Source organism: Pomacea canaliculata, linkage group LG13, assembly GCF_003073045.1.
Source record: "Pomacea canaliculata isolate SZHN2017 linkage group LG13, ASM307304v1, whole genome shotgun sequence".
In the NCBI taxonomy this organism is placed as follows: Eukaryota; Metazoa; Mollusca; class Gastropoda; order Architaenioglossa; family Ampullariidae; genus Pomacea; species Pomacea canaliculata.
Genome location: NC_037602.1, coordinates 501,587 through 516,076, shown reverse-complemented (window position 1 = coordinate 516,076; position 14,490 = coordinate 501,587). Strand labels below are relative to the sequence as shown.

The 14,490-nt window shown below is 37.4% G+C and overlaps 1 protein-coding gene across 1 annotated transcript; it reads right to left on the bottom strand.

Moving 5' to 3' along the window:
* Positions 1 to 93: 93 nt before the first annotated feature.
* LOC112554323 (serine incorporator 5-like) lies at positions 94 to 14,447 on the bottom strand. The gene is made up of 14 exons (XM_025222060.1): positions 14,157 to 14,447; positions 13,117 to 13,284; positions 12,632 to 12,810; positions 12,169 to 12,245; positions 11,498 to 11,591; positions 10,543 to 10,586; positions 10,207 to 10,243; positions 9,744 to 9,913; positions 7,276 to 7,371; positions 6,813 to 7,059; positions 6,211 to 6,256; positions 5,683 to 5,719; positions 4,865 to 5,003; positions 94 to 4,509 (listed from the first exon to the last, which is right to left on the bottom strand). The coding sequence occupies exons 1-14, from the start codon at positions 14,175 to 14,177 to the stop codon at positions 3,855 to 3,857; spliced, it is 2,010 nt and encodes a 669-aa protein (XP_025077845.1). The 5' UTR covers positions 14,178 to 14,447; the 3' UTR covers positions 94 to 3,854.
* Between the last annotated feature and the right edge of the window lie 43 nt (positions 14,448 to 14,490).

Here is a 14,490-nt window from a genome sequence, read left to right as displayed (position 1 = left end):
ATCCACAAGTTTATGCACAATAAACTTAAGCCTTTATCTGCACATTGTCATCAAATGGCATTCACTGCACACACACACACAAAAAAAACACAATCCCAACTCTGATTTTATCATCACTAGTGCACATGGTACCAGTGTAAGAATATGAAAAGGCACATAAAAGTAATAAATTCTTATTATTATTCATCCCCAGTGGAGTATAGGACCGATATAATAAATAGCCTGTAATGAATTTTTATAAAAGGTCTTTAAAAACCTGTTTGTGTGTTGCACCTACATCCAACGTTTACAGACATGTACAGCAACACTGTTTGAATTTTACCATCTATTTTGTCAATGAATATAAGGTATTTTGGGCCTGTGGAAGTTTCCATGCATTTTATGGCAAATTTAATTTTCAATCTAATTTGAATAATTAACATTTTTGTATTCTGTTATAATATTGTTAATGTGGAGTTAGACAGCTGAAGATGGAAAGTTTGGTGATACCCATAAAAAACACTGGCACATACATTCAATAATAATAATATAAAAAAATTAATGGTTAAAAAATTGCATGGATATTTTACACGCAGCCGATGAAAAATATATTTTGTATAAAAAAATAACTCAGATGACTATATACAAATAATTACCACTTTAGTCAAATAATTATCTTTTGTAGACAAATGAAAGTAAAACAGCTTGTGTCTTGCATTTTCTTTCTTCAAAATATGAGAATTGAGTCAACAATCCTCTGCAATTCAGTCTTTTGTGAATGTGAACACCCTTAACTTTAACTAGTACTTTCACCACTACTGAAAACAATGCTCTTGTGGACTATATCTTTGAGCAGAGAGATGCTGATAAAATAACCAGCTCATAAGTCTTTTTCAATAAACATTTAACTGTAAAGAACACTGTTTATTATTGAACACCCTCCAATAATGTTGCAAATCCAGGGCTGACAGTGCTGTCAACAGAAACACAAATACAATTGCATTGGTGATAAATATTGACTCACTTTTGTAAATGTGGAATAGCATTATCGAAATCCCAGTCATATCTGATGCTTCCCCTTCCAACATCAATCTCCTATTCCAGCGGTTCTCAACTGGTGGTACGCGTACCCCTAGGTGTATGGTGAGGGTTATGCAGGGGTATGCAGCAACATAAATAAGCACATGCCATTATGAATATAAGTACTTTTATGTGCAAACTTATGCAGGAAGGGTACCCGTGGACATAACTTCACCCTTTAGGGATACAGGCGCGAAAAGGGTTGAGAATCTCTGCCCTATTCCATGAACATATGTTTTATATGCTAGAACTACAGTGTAGCTTCAAGAAGAGTTAACGCCAGCCACATCAATACCTACACCATTCACTTTTCCCAACAACAGCAAACCTCTTAGCTGCTGATTGCAGTATTTAAATACTTTCTCCATTAAAAGCCACTGAACATCCTGACTCCAATACTGACAATAGTCATCATGCTATTTTTGCCGATTATCTCATGATGGAGCAGAGTTCAGAATTACGCAGTAAGTACATGGGGTGCTGAGTGTTAACAGCATTTTAACATAGCACAAGAAGGAAAGTCAAAAATAAAGGAATATGGGCCTCAAAATATTCATATACTTTCATGTACTGTTTTTTTTAGCTCCACAATACCCATGTTTAATAAAATACTCTACAAATAATGTCTTGTGAGCATTCTTAACTTTAACTAGTGTTTGGTCACGCCTGTAGGCAACAGTGACTACTGCTCTTCTGGACAGTAACTTTTGGAAAAGAGATGTTGATAAAATAACCAGCTCAGAAGTCTAGTCTTTATCAAGAACATGAAACAAAATCAGTTATCAAACTCAGTAGTCACAGATCTAATAAAACATTAAAAAATTGCCACCATTTGTAAATGAAAAGGTCAGTTAAATAATATCAGAATTATATGCAACCATAATTTTACAAGGAAATTTCTGCAAGTTTAAAAGGTTCTTAGCAGACCATTCTTAAACACAAAGATCTGATTATATTAATCAATGGAAACACATTTTGCACTTGGAATAAAATACTTGTTCATGCTACAACACTGTACCTGCTGTTAATTCTTAGCAAGTTTCACTGGTTCAAATATTTAAGCACTTTCTGTTAATGTAGTTTTACCAATTAATCCATGTCGCTCATATTGACATGCAAGCTTCACAAACAACTTTACTGTTCCACATAACTCTGCTCTTTATTCCATGCATTTCACTTTTCTGCCCTGAGTAAATGCATCTGATATTCTGTCACTGCAGCTACTATGCATCCTTACAACATATAAAAAAGTATACCATCCTTTGTAGTCAAATCGGCTTGCCATCTTTACACCCAACACTGACAATGTAATTTCATATGTTGAAAGTCCATTAGAGCACGAAATCAACTTTGAAAAAAAAAATCTATGACTGTATTTGAATGAACATGATGCAATAATCTTGCAATGCATTGTGTACCAAGGATGACAAAACATTTAGACATTCATGTATATAGTAATTCTTACTGTATTATTGAAGCTTTTGAAAAATTCCACAAAATCCTCAGTAACTCTACATGATCTACAGTTTTTTTTTTTTTAAATCAGGCATTCTTCCTGCACTTGGCAATCATTATCTCAATTGTAAGCAACCCCATAGACTGATCTGCAAATCAAGTCCTAGGTTTTACCATTTTGTCACTGACATTGATGGATTCTTTTTCCCCCGCATGAAGTTTGTGACAATGATATTACACTTTAATCCCCATTACACTATATTACTGAAATTGACTGTCAACGATGTTATGTGCTCACCTGATAGGATCAACAGTCATCTAGGTCCTTTCCACTATTGCAATCACAATCATACCCCTTAATTTTTCTTAATTAATCTTTCTTGTCCGCTTTTAGGAACTTGATGTATTAACTGCAAAATGCACTTGGCCTTTTCTGCTGAGAAGCTTTTGACCCCAAATACCTGCAGAGCAAGTGAAGCAAATTTAGTCAAAAGACAAGCAAGTGCACAACACAAGATAAGTTTTCAATATCCTCCTTCAGCTTTGAGCAGCATAAAGTTCACTCACCACTGCCAACTGCCAGTCACCCAGAAAGTCTGCTGTAAATATCTGAATTTCTGAAGTCACAGAGGTATAGCAGGAGTGTATGAAGTATGCTATAGAACTCAACAATATTACAGACTTATGCCACGCTAGAGTCTCTGAATTATAATACACAATCTAACAGACATTATGCCCTGAAGGATTCACAATATTTTGGATTTAATAGAGAACTGGAATGCCAATACCTCAAGCCTTAATGGTCACTGGGAATGGCAAAGTGATTTTAGTGCAAGCAAAAATAAGCACATGTTACTAGGATAAAATAAAAGTGTCAATGCCCCAGTTTTAATAAAGTGTTTGATTAGCTATACTAAATTACATCTATAACACATGATACATGCCTTGTAAGATAGCAACAGATTATGAACAGTTCTTTTCAAAATAATCCAATTATTCAATCAACCAGGTAAAGTGAGTTTAATCCCGAAATGGACAATAACAACACTTGTCAGCTGAGCTTATCCTACTTTAAGAATGCTAGAGTTGATGACTTCAGCCAGTGAACTTACCTTCCAATTTCCATGAAAATGTACCAAAACTGTCATAAAAATTTTGTTCAAATAGAAGATGATGAACAGAAAAGGTGCTACAGGTCATTTAAAGACACATATTTGGTTTTGTTCATATACATCACAGATTCTCCAAATCTTTGCTTGTGGAATAAAAAGAGTCATTCAAAATCAAGCTACCATTCATATTGTTTATATTAAACTTCGTTTTCATTTGAAAGTGTCCTGTCACTCTTTGAATACTGTCCTTGGCCTCACAGCAGGGGACTTTGAGCGTGGTTGTACTGATGGTTTTCCTTTCCCAGAGAGTGATTCTTGAGATTGGTGGACATCATTTGATTTCGACCGTGGCTTGGGAGCAGGTGATCGCGATCGTGCATGATCTGATGACTTTCTCTTCCCAGACAGTGATTCCTGAGAGAGATGGATATCACCTGAGCGTGGTCTTGGCTTTGGAGCAGGTGATCTTGACCGTGATTGAGCTGAGGATTTCCCTTTTGCACCGAGAGACTCTTGAGATGAGTGTAATCGTGGTCTGGGGACTGGTGTTCGTTGTCCTCCAGCCTTTGCTTTTCCACCAAGAGACTCATGAGATTGGTGGATATCTGCAGGTGATCGCAACTGGTGAGATGATGATGACCGGTAAACATGTCCAGGTTCTGTCCTGATACCATCTATTGTGTTCTCTTGCTCGTCATCCAGAGTGTTCATCCTCATCTCCTCAGGTTGTGGATTTTGAATGAAGGTCAAATTTCGACCAAAACACAAACGAGGAAAAACAAGAGTCCAGAGGTAAATGACAACACAAACCCAAGATGATGCCATCTTCACCCAAACAGCTGCCCAGTTTAGCCCAAAATTATTGAGATCTGATTCAGCAGGCCTGTTGAATAAAACCAAAGATATGCTGAAAGATAAACCAAATCAATATTCCTAGTGAATCATGGCAGATTTTTCAGACAAAATTATTTGTTTTAAATGGTAAAGGTTCCCAGATCTAATGGCTGTAACAGATGTAAACTGTAAGTGATTTACTGCCATGAAGAATGCAAGAAAGCTTGATAAATCAGGCAACCAAGACTGCAGAGTTAATACCCACTGGCTTGAGGAAGAATTGAAAATGTGACCTTTGATTGGAAGCCCAGGTATAGCAATACGTTTTATTTGATGTACAGCACCCTCTTAATGCATGTTCACAAGCCACATTGTAATCTTCCATTTTTGTACAAAGAAACTACCTGTACCAGTTGGTCAGCTGCATCATGATATAGAAAGCTGCCAAGCAAAATACAAAGTGAAAGAAGGCGTAGGGATATTTGACACCTTCAGCCTCATTGTAAATGACCCTTTGGCCTCCAAGCAGTGATGGATTGTCTCCTGCAGTTGTAAAAGATAAATATTAGAACTCCTTATGGTCCCCTCTGACAGATTTATCAAAGACAAGGTAATCTCTCTTGATACACTGGACATGCATGTCTTGAAATAAACTGAAAATTTCACAAGATACAAACAGCCTGTTGCTTGAATTACATTAATAAGACAGGAACAACTAGCATATTACAGAAGTTACTTGACCTCACTTAGATCTACTTGACCCCTATAGCTGAGCAAAATGCCTGACTGATCTGCTGACCTGACCAAACTCTTCTGTTGATCTACATTCCACTGAACTGTGCAACACACTCCACTAAAGTTATTAACAAAAACATGTCTACACTGGCTACATCCAATTACCCTGATCCAAGCACCCCACTGCACACTGACAAACACACTGCACTTTAAACCAATCAGCATCCCCACTGTACACTGAAAAACATACCCCATTGTACACTGAACAAAATATCCCACTGTGCATGCAGCAGCACACCTCACTGTACACTGAACACACCACTATACACTAATCATCACCCACCACAGTACACTGAACAACACACCCCAATGAACACCAATAAACACTTCACTCTACACCAATCAACACCCCCACTGTAAACTAATCAACACCCCTGTTGTACACTAATCAATGCCTCCACTTTACACAAGACACTGAGATACTTACGTTTCTTAATCACACAACAGCAACATGCCCAGCTGTCCTGTAAGACAAGGAACCAAACAACTCATGACACACCAAACTGGTAAGAATGGGCCTCAAGTTACCTATTTATAATTATATGTATAAAATTCAATAACTTGTTAGATCAAATAAAAGGTTACCACATTACCACAGACATTTTTCTTTATGGAAGTTTGTATAGCCCTGTACAATGTGCTCATGTATAATATTAACTGCAACTTAAAGCATATTCCTCTAGTCTAAAGGTGAGCCAAAGAAATTTAATGTGCAGACATGCATATGTGCTTGAGTGCAAGTCAAAACTGAGAAGTATATACCATTATTTCTAAAACTTGTTATTTGAAAACACAGCAAGGTGTGTATACAAAACTAGTCACTTGAAAACATGTGAATGACTGCACATTACAAATGAAAAGGTGCATACAACATTATCTCTAAAACTGGTCACTTGAAGCTTCTCTTCATTACATTATCATTATGCAAACAGTAATTATGATCTTGATGACATACCTTCTTTCGAAGTCCAAGTTTGTGTGCTTGGTTTGATGTCCTGAGACTGGCAATGAAAAAATACTATCATGTTTAGCTTTAATAACAGTATATCACAACATCATTAGCATCTTTAATAACATGCTGATGAAATAGTCAACAATGTTATCCAAGTAGAAATTTTCTTTCTACGCTCCTATAAACTAAACTAACTTAATCTGAAGCCAGTAAATAGAACTATATTGCAATAGAACAAGACTTCGTTGATGTACTGTTGTAAGAGGAAATACCAAGCTAATGTGATCATGTGATCAATGTGGATGCTACCCATGTCAATATCATAATGACAAACACGTGACCTCTCAAATTTGCCTCTTTACAATCCTGCTAAAATGTTCAAGCTGTGCCAACTCACCTTTTTAATAGCCTTTTTGTCCACTATCACTTTCACCCACTGTAAGTGGAGCCTGTCAGCTTGCACTCACGTTAACTGGCTCTCACCGTAATTACAGTTTTCTCCTTAACTTACAGCTTTCACCTTAATTAGCATCACTGTCTTCTAAGAACTGCTGGTTCTACCTGCCTGACATCAACATTCTGCAACACTGAACTATTGCTCTCACCTAGCATACACAGCCATGATAAAGGTGATGCACACTCCGGCATAGGCAGCAATCCTGTCTCCTTCAGGAAAACCTGGGTCTGGCCGGCATTTGTAGGACACATTATGTATCTTTAACTGATTGTTTCCGTTGGCAACAAGTGGCATCGAAGGCGCCACCAGTGGAACAGTCGCAGCTGTTGCCGCCACGACAGTATGCCCCTGTTGTGAACCTGCTAGTGCTTTCAGAGTGTCGATGATATTTTCAACTGCAATAAAAAGCACTTTTGAAAGGGCAATTAAACAGAAAACTTTTTTCAACCAGCTTTTCATAGATATAGAAATTAGACGTAGGTTTGTTAAATCTACAAAACTTAGTCTATCAACAAAGACTGAGAATGTGAATGAATGTACATAAAAATCACAGACACATACATGCATAGACTACCCCAACCACCTTCAGTGAATGCAAGACATATACATACTTTCTTCAGGAGGTTCACTAGTGAGTGCTGACCATGTGAGGTAAACAACATACATAGTAATGACTGAGGCCTGCAGGAGCCCAGCATTAGGATTTCCTGTAACCAGCAGAAATCAAAGTTACTTCAGACATTTTTCTACAGCTGAGGTGCAAGCACTCAGTGACAAATGCTAGATTCTGTTATAATCAGACAAACTAACAGGTTATGAAAAAAAAATGCCAAATGCTTAGCTTAGATACATGTACATAAGTTTTGAGTTTATGTTTGCACATAAAGAGGTATCACAGACTCTTAGGTCTGGTATGCTGAATAGTAATAAAAACTTTGTTATTAAACACAGGGTAGGAAAATTCTAGAATATGTACTTATATTCAAAAACATTTACTCCAAAGAAAATGCCTAGCTCTCTTTCATTGAGGTTGAACTCGTTTTTATAGCAAAGTGGATGTTTCCTACAGTTTGTGGATCTGCACCTCGCTTTATATAAATAACAGTTAACAATTTAATTTTATACTTAAGAAGCATTGCATAATGGTTGTAAATTGTCACATTGGCTCACCCCCTATCCCCTCCCCAATCAAATGCCCCCCAAAATCTACATGTTGTTAAATATGCATAATAATTACAAGGTCAGTTGGGTTAATAAAATTATGCTAGTACTTTACCAATATAATTGTTTAATCTGGGATTGGACAATGTTAAGATATTCTAGAGACAACAGATCGCTTCGTGTATCTGGGAAGCATTGTTAACGATGGTGGAGCGTAAATTGACATCAAAAGCCATGATCAACAAGGCCAGGCATGCGTTCAACAGCATACGGCCCATCTGGAGCTCCGGAGCATTATCCTTCCACAGTAAGATCTGCATTTTCAACACCAATGTGAAGGCAGTCCTACTGTATGGTTCTGAAACCTGGAGAGTGACAAACACCATCTACAACAAGCTCCAGACCTTTACCAACCGATGCCTACGCCATATTCTGGCAATAAGATGGCCTGAAAGATCTCCAACAGCAGCCTGTGAAAAAGAACCAACCAGAATGCTACTAACCAAGACATCAAAAAGCGCAAATGGGGTTGGAAAGGACACACCCCATGCAAACCAGCTGACACTATTGCCAGGCAGGCACTTGACTGGAATCCTCAGGGGATGAGGAGAGTTGGGTGGCCAAACCAGACTTGGAAAAGAACAGTAGAGAGCAAGGCAAAGCTAAAAATTCTATAAGAATCCTTTTCAGTTCCATTGATCCCCTTTATTTACAAGTAATTCTACAAAATTTATCCAAAATTTTGCCTATTTTGTTTACAAAGCATTACAGATTAATAATAATAATCATAAAAAAACGTGATTTATATAGGCGATGATCATGTTCAGGAAGGAACTCCTAGCTAGCATGCTCAGGACTTGAGAAAAGATTGGTGTTTTACGCCATGCCAGCAACTGAGGCTATATTACGCAAGGCAGCCAGCCCTGTAAACAGATGCCACGTGCAGAGAAAGAACAGCATGCCCGAGACGAGAAATGAACTCTGAGCAGCCAGCCTTCACTGTATTAGTGACAGGCGCTAACCGTTGCGCCACCGGACCGCTCAGGACTTGAGACAAGGAGGAGACTTGGACAGAATACCATGGACGGAAGGAGAAATAATAAAAATAGCAGACACTAAATGAAAAACAGAATATGCAAAGAGGGATATGGAAACAAACAATAAGGAGGAAGAGTATCATAAATCTGCAGAAAAAGACGAGCAGGTGAACTAGTCAACAGACTATTAATCACAACTATTAACAACTAATCAACATACGAAAAAGTTAAAGAAAGGGTTAGAAAAGGGACCAGAATTCTGTTGATTGGCGTAAGGAGTAATGCTCGAGGAACAGATTATTTTTAATGCAAAAGATTTGGGAAAATAAATAACTTGAACATTTTTACTGACGATGGATAAACATGTTGACCAATGAATAAGACATGTAGATGGATCTGTGGTTGAGGCAATGACATTTAAGTGGATACGTGGATAAGCAAGTAACAGACAATTAAAACAGGTGAGAGTAAAATGGACTGTGAATAAAAAAAAGAATGATGAAAGTTGAAGGAAACAGAAAAATGGTAAGGAGATGAAAATAAAATGAACAAAAATACAGAACCAAAAGATACCATTACAACAATTTAACTTTTTCACCAACAATGTATCCAGTCTGTATAAATGTCCACACATCAAACACATACACATTTAGATAATTATTTACTTCAGGCTCAGTGACTTGACACATACTTATCACATAATATCACCTTGCCAAAACACCGCTTCATACCTGACAAAAATGGTTAACATGTTGCTCTCACATTTACATCTTACCCATCAAAATCCACTTAAGTGATCTAGGAACAGCTACGTACATCTACACAAATCCATAAAAGAGTTTCTATTACTTTCACAAATCCATAATAGTTGTATTACTTACGCTTCTGGATACATGGAAGAATAGTCAGAAGAGACAGGAGGATGCATAGGCCAGCGTTAATGCCCAGGAAGATGCGGTTGGTGGTACAGTCAGCCACAGCATAGTAGTAGACAAGGAGAGCCATGCCCAGGATTGCGACGATGTAAAAATAATGGCGCACGCCCCTGTCGCTGAAATAGTCATTTTCATTTTAACTCTGTCTCATGACCAAATTAACTCAAACTTAGTCACAGTGCCTTCAGCAACTATTGTAAAACTCACACCACTTGTTTCTAAAACAGGTACAACCACCTAAACTCAATGTTAAAAACAAAATCAGTTGTAAATAACAGAGACATAACACACCTACAGGACTGTGTGCTACTACTAGCATTGTGTGCGCTAGTATTTGTGCTATTGTGCCTACCTTAGGATCTGTAGGTATGTACTAGTGTAGGAAACTTTACCTGGCTAGTTATGATACGTGTCTGCAGGAATGTAAATTCTAGGCCATTTTTGCTCTGAGCACAGAAATGTGTTCTTGGTTGATCAAAATTAAATAGATCACAGCAATATCCTTCATTTTTCATATCCTTTATTTGGATTTTAATTATTGTAAATATTGTTATTCCATTTGAATTTATCACAAGTCATTAGGAGTCAAATTAATATGCCTACTGGTGTACAGGTTACTTTGTACATCACACCTTAACAGTACACACATCATAATCCAAGTGTTAACATCTCATCAAGACAAATTCATCTATTCAAAAAAGACAGATTAACAACTACCAGTCCAATGTGGTTATAAATCACTTACCAATGCAGCCAAATGTGTTGCGTTTACCATACCGACGTCCTACCCTGAAGCAAACATTTAAAAATAAAAACAATCAACAAAATGAAAGTCACACAAAGGCTCCATTTTTAGTCAACACAAACATGAGGTCATTTCAAAGTGCTACACATACACTCTCTCTTTTAACATAGGTTTAGCAGGTTGCCGATTCCAAGTTATCTTTGCACAGTTATTATTAAATTTGACCCAAAGTAGCACATGCGGGCATGCATACATCACCCAAGTGCTTACACCCCTCTCCCCCCCACACAGTATCTTTCAATATGTTTCCTGCACTATGGACTATTAGTAACTTAATCACATCATTCAACATGTACATAATAGCAAATCTCCCCCCATCCCCCAAACATCCTTCCAGAACTGGTGCACAGCTGGTATCGATAATGGGATAAATGATGATAGCGATAATAATGATAAATCAGTAACAATACATAAACAAATTATTAAGAAAATATAGCACAATGCTATTGTGTGTTTAGATCTTCTCTTCAAAGGCCAAGTGTTAATTCATGTCGAAACCAAACAGTCAAAAATTATAAACAGCAGAAATTAAAAAAAACAAAAAAAAAACAGGTTGGCCACTGGCATGCATGTCTAGAATCAAAATGTCCAACTATTACCCCAGTAGAACTACTAGCATATCCTGTAACAGAAAAATAAACAATGGCTACCATTTGAAACAAGATGAACATAAATACTGATGGCTAATCTTAGATGTCTTATCCTTCTCCAAACATCTTTGTTTTGCTGGTATGGATTTGTTGTCCGCTTCATGGAGATTTATCATCCTATAAGATTTGGGCTTTAAAGTAAGTTTATCATGCAAACTAAAACTGTAGATATGAGTGCTGTTTAGTTCAATTTGGCTATGATTCATCACTGGCCATTTAGAAAGAATAAACATGCAAAAACCAACCAAGTGGCATTCCAGGCATGTGTGAAGTCAACAAGCAGCAGCAGCTGTAATAATAGAAACAGCACTCCACCGGCCATTCCCATGTACATCCAGTCTGACAACACACACAAACACATGTACACACATGCACATATAAACACACACACATGCACATATAAACACACACACATGCATATATAAACAAAAACACATACACACAGCCCCTACATGTTATCGTCTTTTACTTCAAGCTGGTTTCATTCCAACATCTTTTAACCCTTTCCTTTTAACTAAGTGTACTTAGCATTTCCGTCAGAAAGAACCTCAATAAGCACATCCTAAGAAGACCTTAGATACTCAGTAGAAAAATGTGAAAAAATGTTAACAGTGACAAAAGATAATCACAATAATAATAATATTTATTTATGTCAATGCCAAACGCTAGCAAGATGTTTGACATAAATGTAGTCACAATAAAAAAAAAAGTCATTCTACCAACAAAAAAAATAAAAACATGAAAGACACAGCCACAGTTAGTAAACTTTCTCTTGCATGAAAGACAGGCATTTAGGTAAAACCTTGACACTTACAGACTATGAAAATTAGTGGTAGCAAGATTATTACAAACCATGAAAGTTAGGGATAGCAAGGTTCTTACAGACTATGAAAGTTAGGGATAGCAAGATACTTACAGATGCTCAGCTGCATTGGAATGAAGAAAGCTGCAGCACACAGTCCACACAGCACCAGAAGTTTGAAAAACCAGTAGCTAGCATCATGTAGATGTGGGCACCCATGCATGCACCCACACATACAAAAAAATTAATGTTCAAATAATGAAAAAACATATGCTTGACACTTTTAAAACAAAGAGCAACATGAATGTGAAAGTGCCAAAAATAACAGCCTTGCATGAATGACAATGATATATATTATTTCACAGTAACATATGACATAAAATTATGACAGAATACAGAGGCATAAAATATGATGACAAATAGAGGGTAGACAGAAATACCGATGAATCAGAGACAAAATATACAAAATTTACAGCTTACAGGGCAAGTAAATATGTGAAGATGGACTAAGAGACATGCACATGAACACGGAAAATGATAGATTGGTTAATACATGAATGAGAAAACAACAACTTACCCATTTTGTATGGATGCCCGCCAGTGATTGGAAGATGGAACACACGGTGTTAAAAGCATCATGATAAAGAAAAAAGCAACAATGCCAAATGACATGCGGTAGACAGCTTGGTAGCCAATCAAAAGACTGCAGTTTTCACCAGCTGACAGGGCAAGACAGGTGGTGTTGAAACCCATTATCTAGGACAACCATAATAACCACAATAACCATGATGTATTACCCATCATCTCCTGATACATTCATTTTTTAAACATTATTTATTATTTACTATATTATTTAAACTATTCATCTTATTTAACAATTTTACAATGCAAAAATTAAAAAAAGCATAAGGGCAGGATATGTGGAAAGAAATGCATGAGCACGAAATGAGCAGGACATGCATAATCTCACTTTCTCCCTCTGCTCGCCCATTTAGTTTTCTTCCTTTACAGCAGTATTGTGTCTGCATACACACATTGTAAAATTCAAGTCTGACCACTTACATTATCACTGATCAGTTGGTGGACCTGAGGCACTAGCATGAGGCACTGGATAATGAAGCCAAGAGACAGGAAGACTGTGTACATCACACGGGTTCCTGTGGACTCGCGGATCTCTGGAAGACAGCTGCAGCACAGGCCACATGATGCTGGACCGCAGCAACAAGCCAGCTAGATACAAGAAACAGACCAGCTGTACACCATAGCAACAGGACAGCTGGACATAACACATAGACATGTGCAGACACACAATATAACAAAGATACTTTCAAATAATTTCCTGAAAAGAACTTTTAAAACTATAGGAATGCCTCACTTTCCCCTTCCAATGAAGTTTTACTTATGAGCCTTATGAATTTTCTGCCCATCCTGCTAAATGGATATGTATCACAAAAGACAGTCAAGTGAAAAAGCAAAAGATAGTCTAAACCTTATTCGACCTAGACATTCAAGCTCTCTCTTTTAGATGTATGTAAGCCTACTAAATGTATAGGTAGTAAAAGATAGGACCCCTTTTTATGTGTGCATGTATATATCAAAATGTAAGCTCTTCATCAAATTCTTTCAAAGAAAAGTGTATTACACTTGTATGTTCATTTTCCTTCTCTACGTAAACTACCTAATTAGGTTTGAACATAACTATTTTTTGTTAGAATACAACTAATCATATTGCTGATTTTTTCCCAGCAAATTGTTACAAGCGGGTAAGGGATTATTTTACTGTCTTTAATCTTGGCAAACAACCACTCCAATAGAAAAAGAAGGTAACTACTCTTGTTAGTGAGTGTATTTGGTGCATACCAATCCATTTTCTGTGAGCAGGACCTAACAGAAGAACGGTCCAAAGGATGTTTATAGTGACTGTGTAACTTTGCTAATTAGTTATTACTGTCGACTGATTATTAGGTGTATAACTGGGTCTCATTAGACAAAATAGATAACCCACCGCTTTCTAACTGCACCGTTCTCTCCAGTTTCCTACTGTTTACTTCTGCCAAAACTAGCTCGGAAGGAAAGACTAGGACACAAAGTAGGTCACAAACCTGGGAAGTGCAACAACCCATTTTCAAACACCCTGCACCTTCAAAAGCCAGTCGGCAGGAGGATCCAACTACACAAATTAAAATCGAAATTTATTAGTCATGTCATGTAGTCTGCGAGTCAATAGTTAGTGGCGGTCAGCAGTGAGACTGCTTGCGGCGTTAGCAACAAGTGGAAGTTGATGCCCGCCAATGGACACAGCTGATGTTTGTGTGTGACGCATGGCGCGCCTGATGGGGGAAGTACACTGGGCGCCCTCCACGACCCACACCAGCCAAACCTATACCTTTGCGCATTACAGAGGCCCGTGATAAGAGCTAACTTCTTTTAACAAAT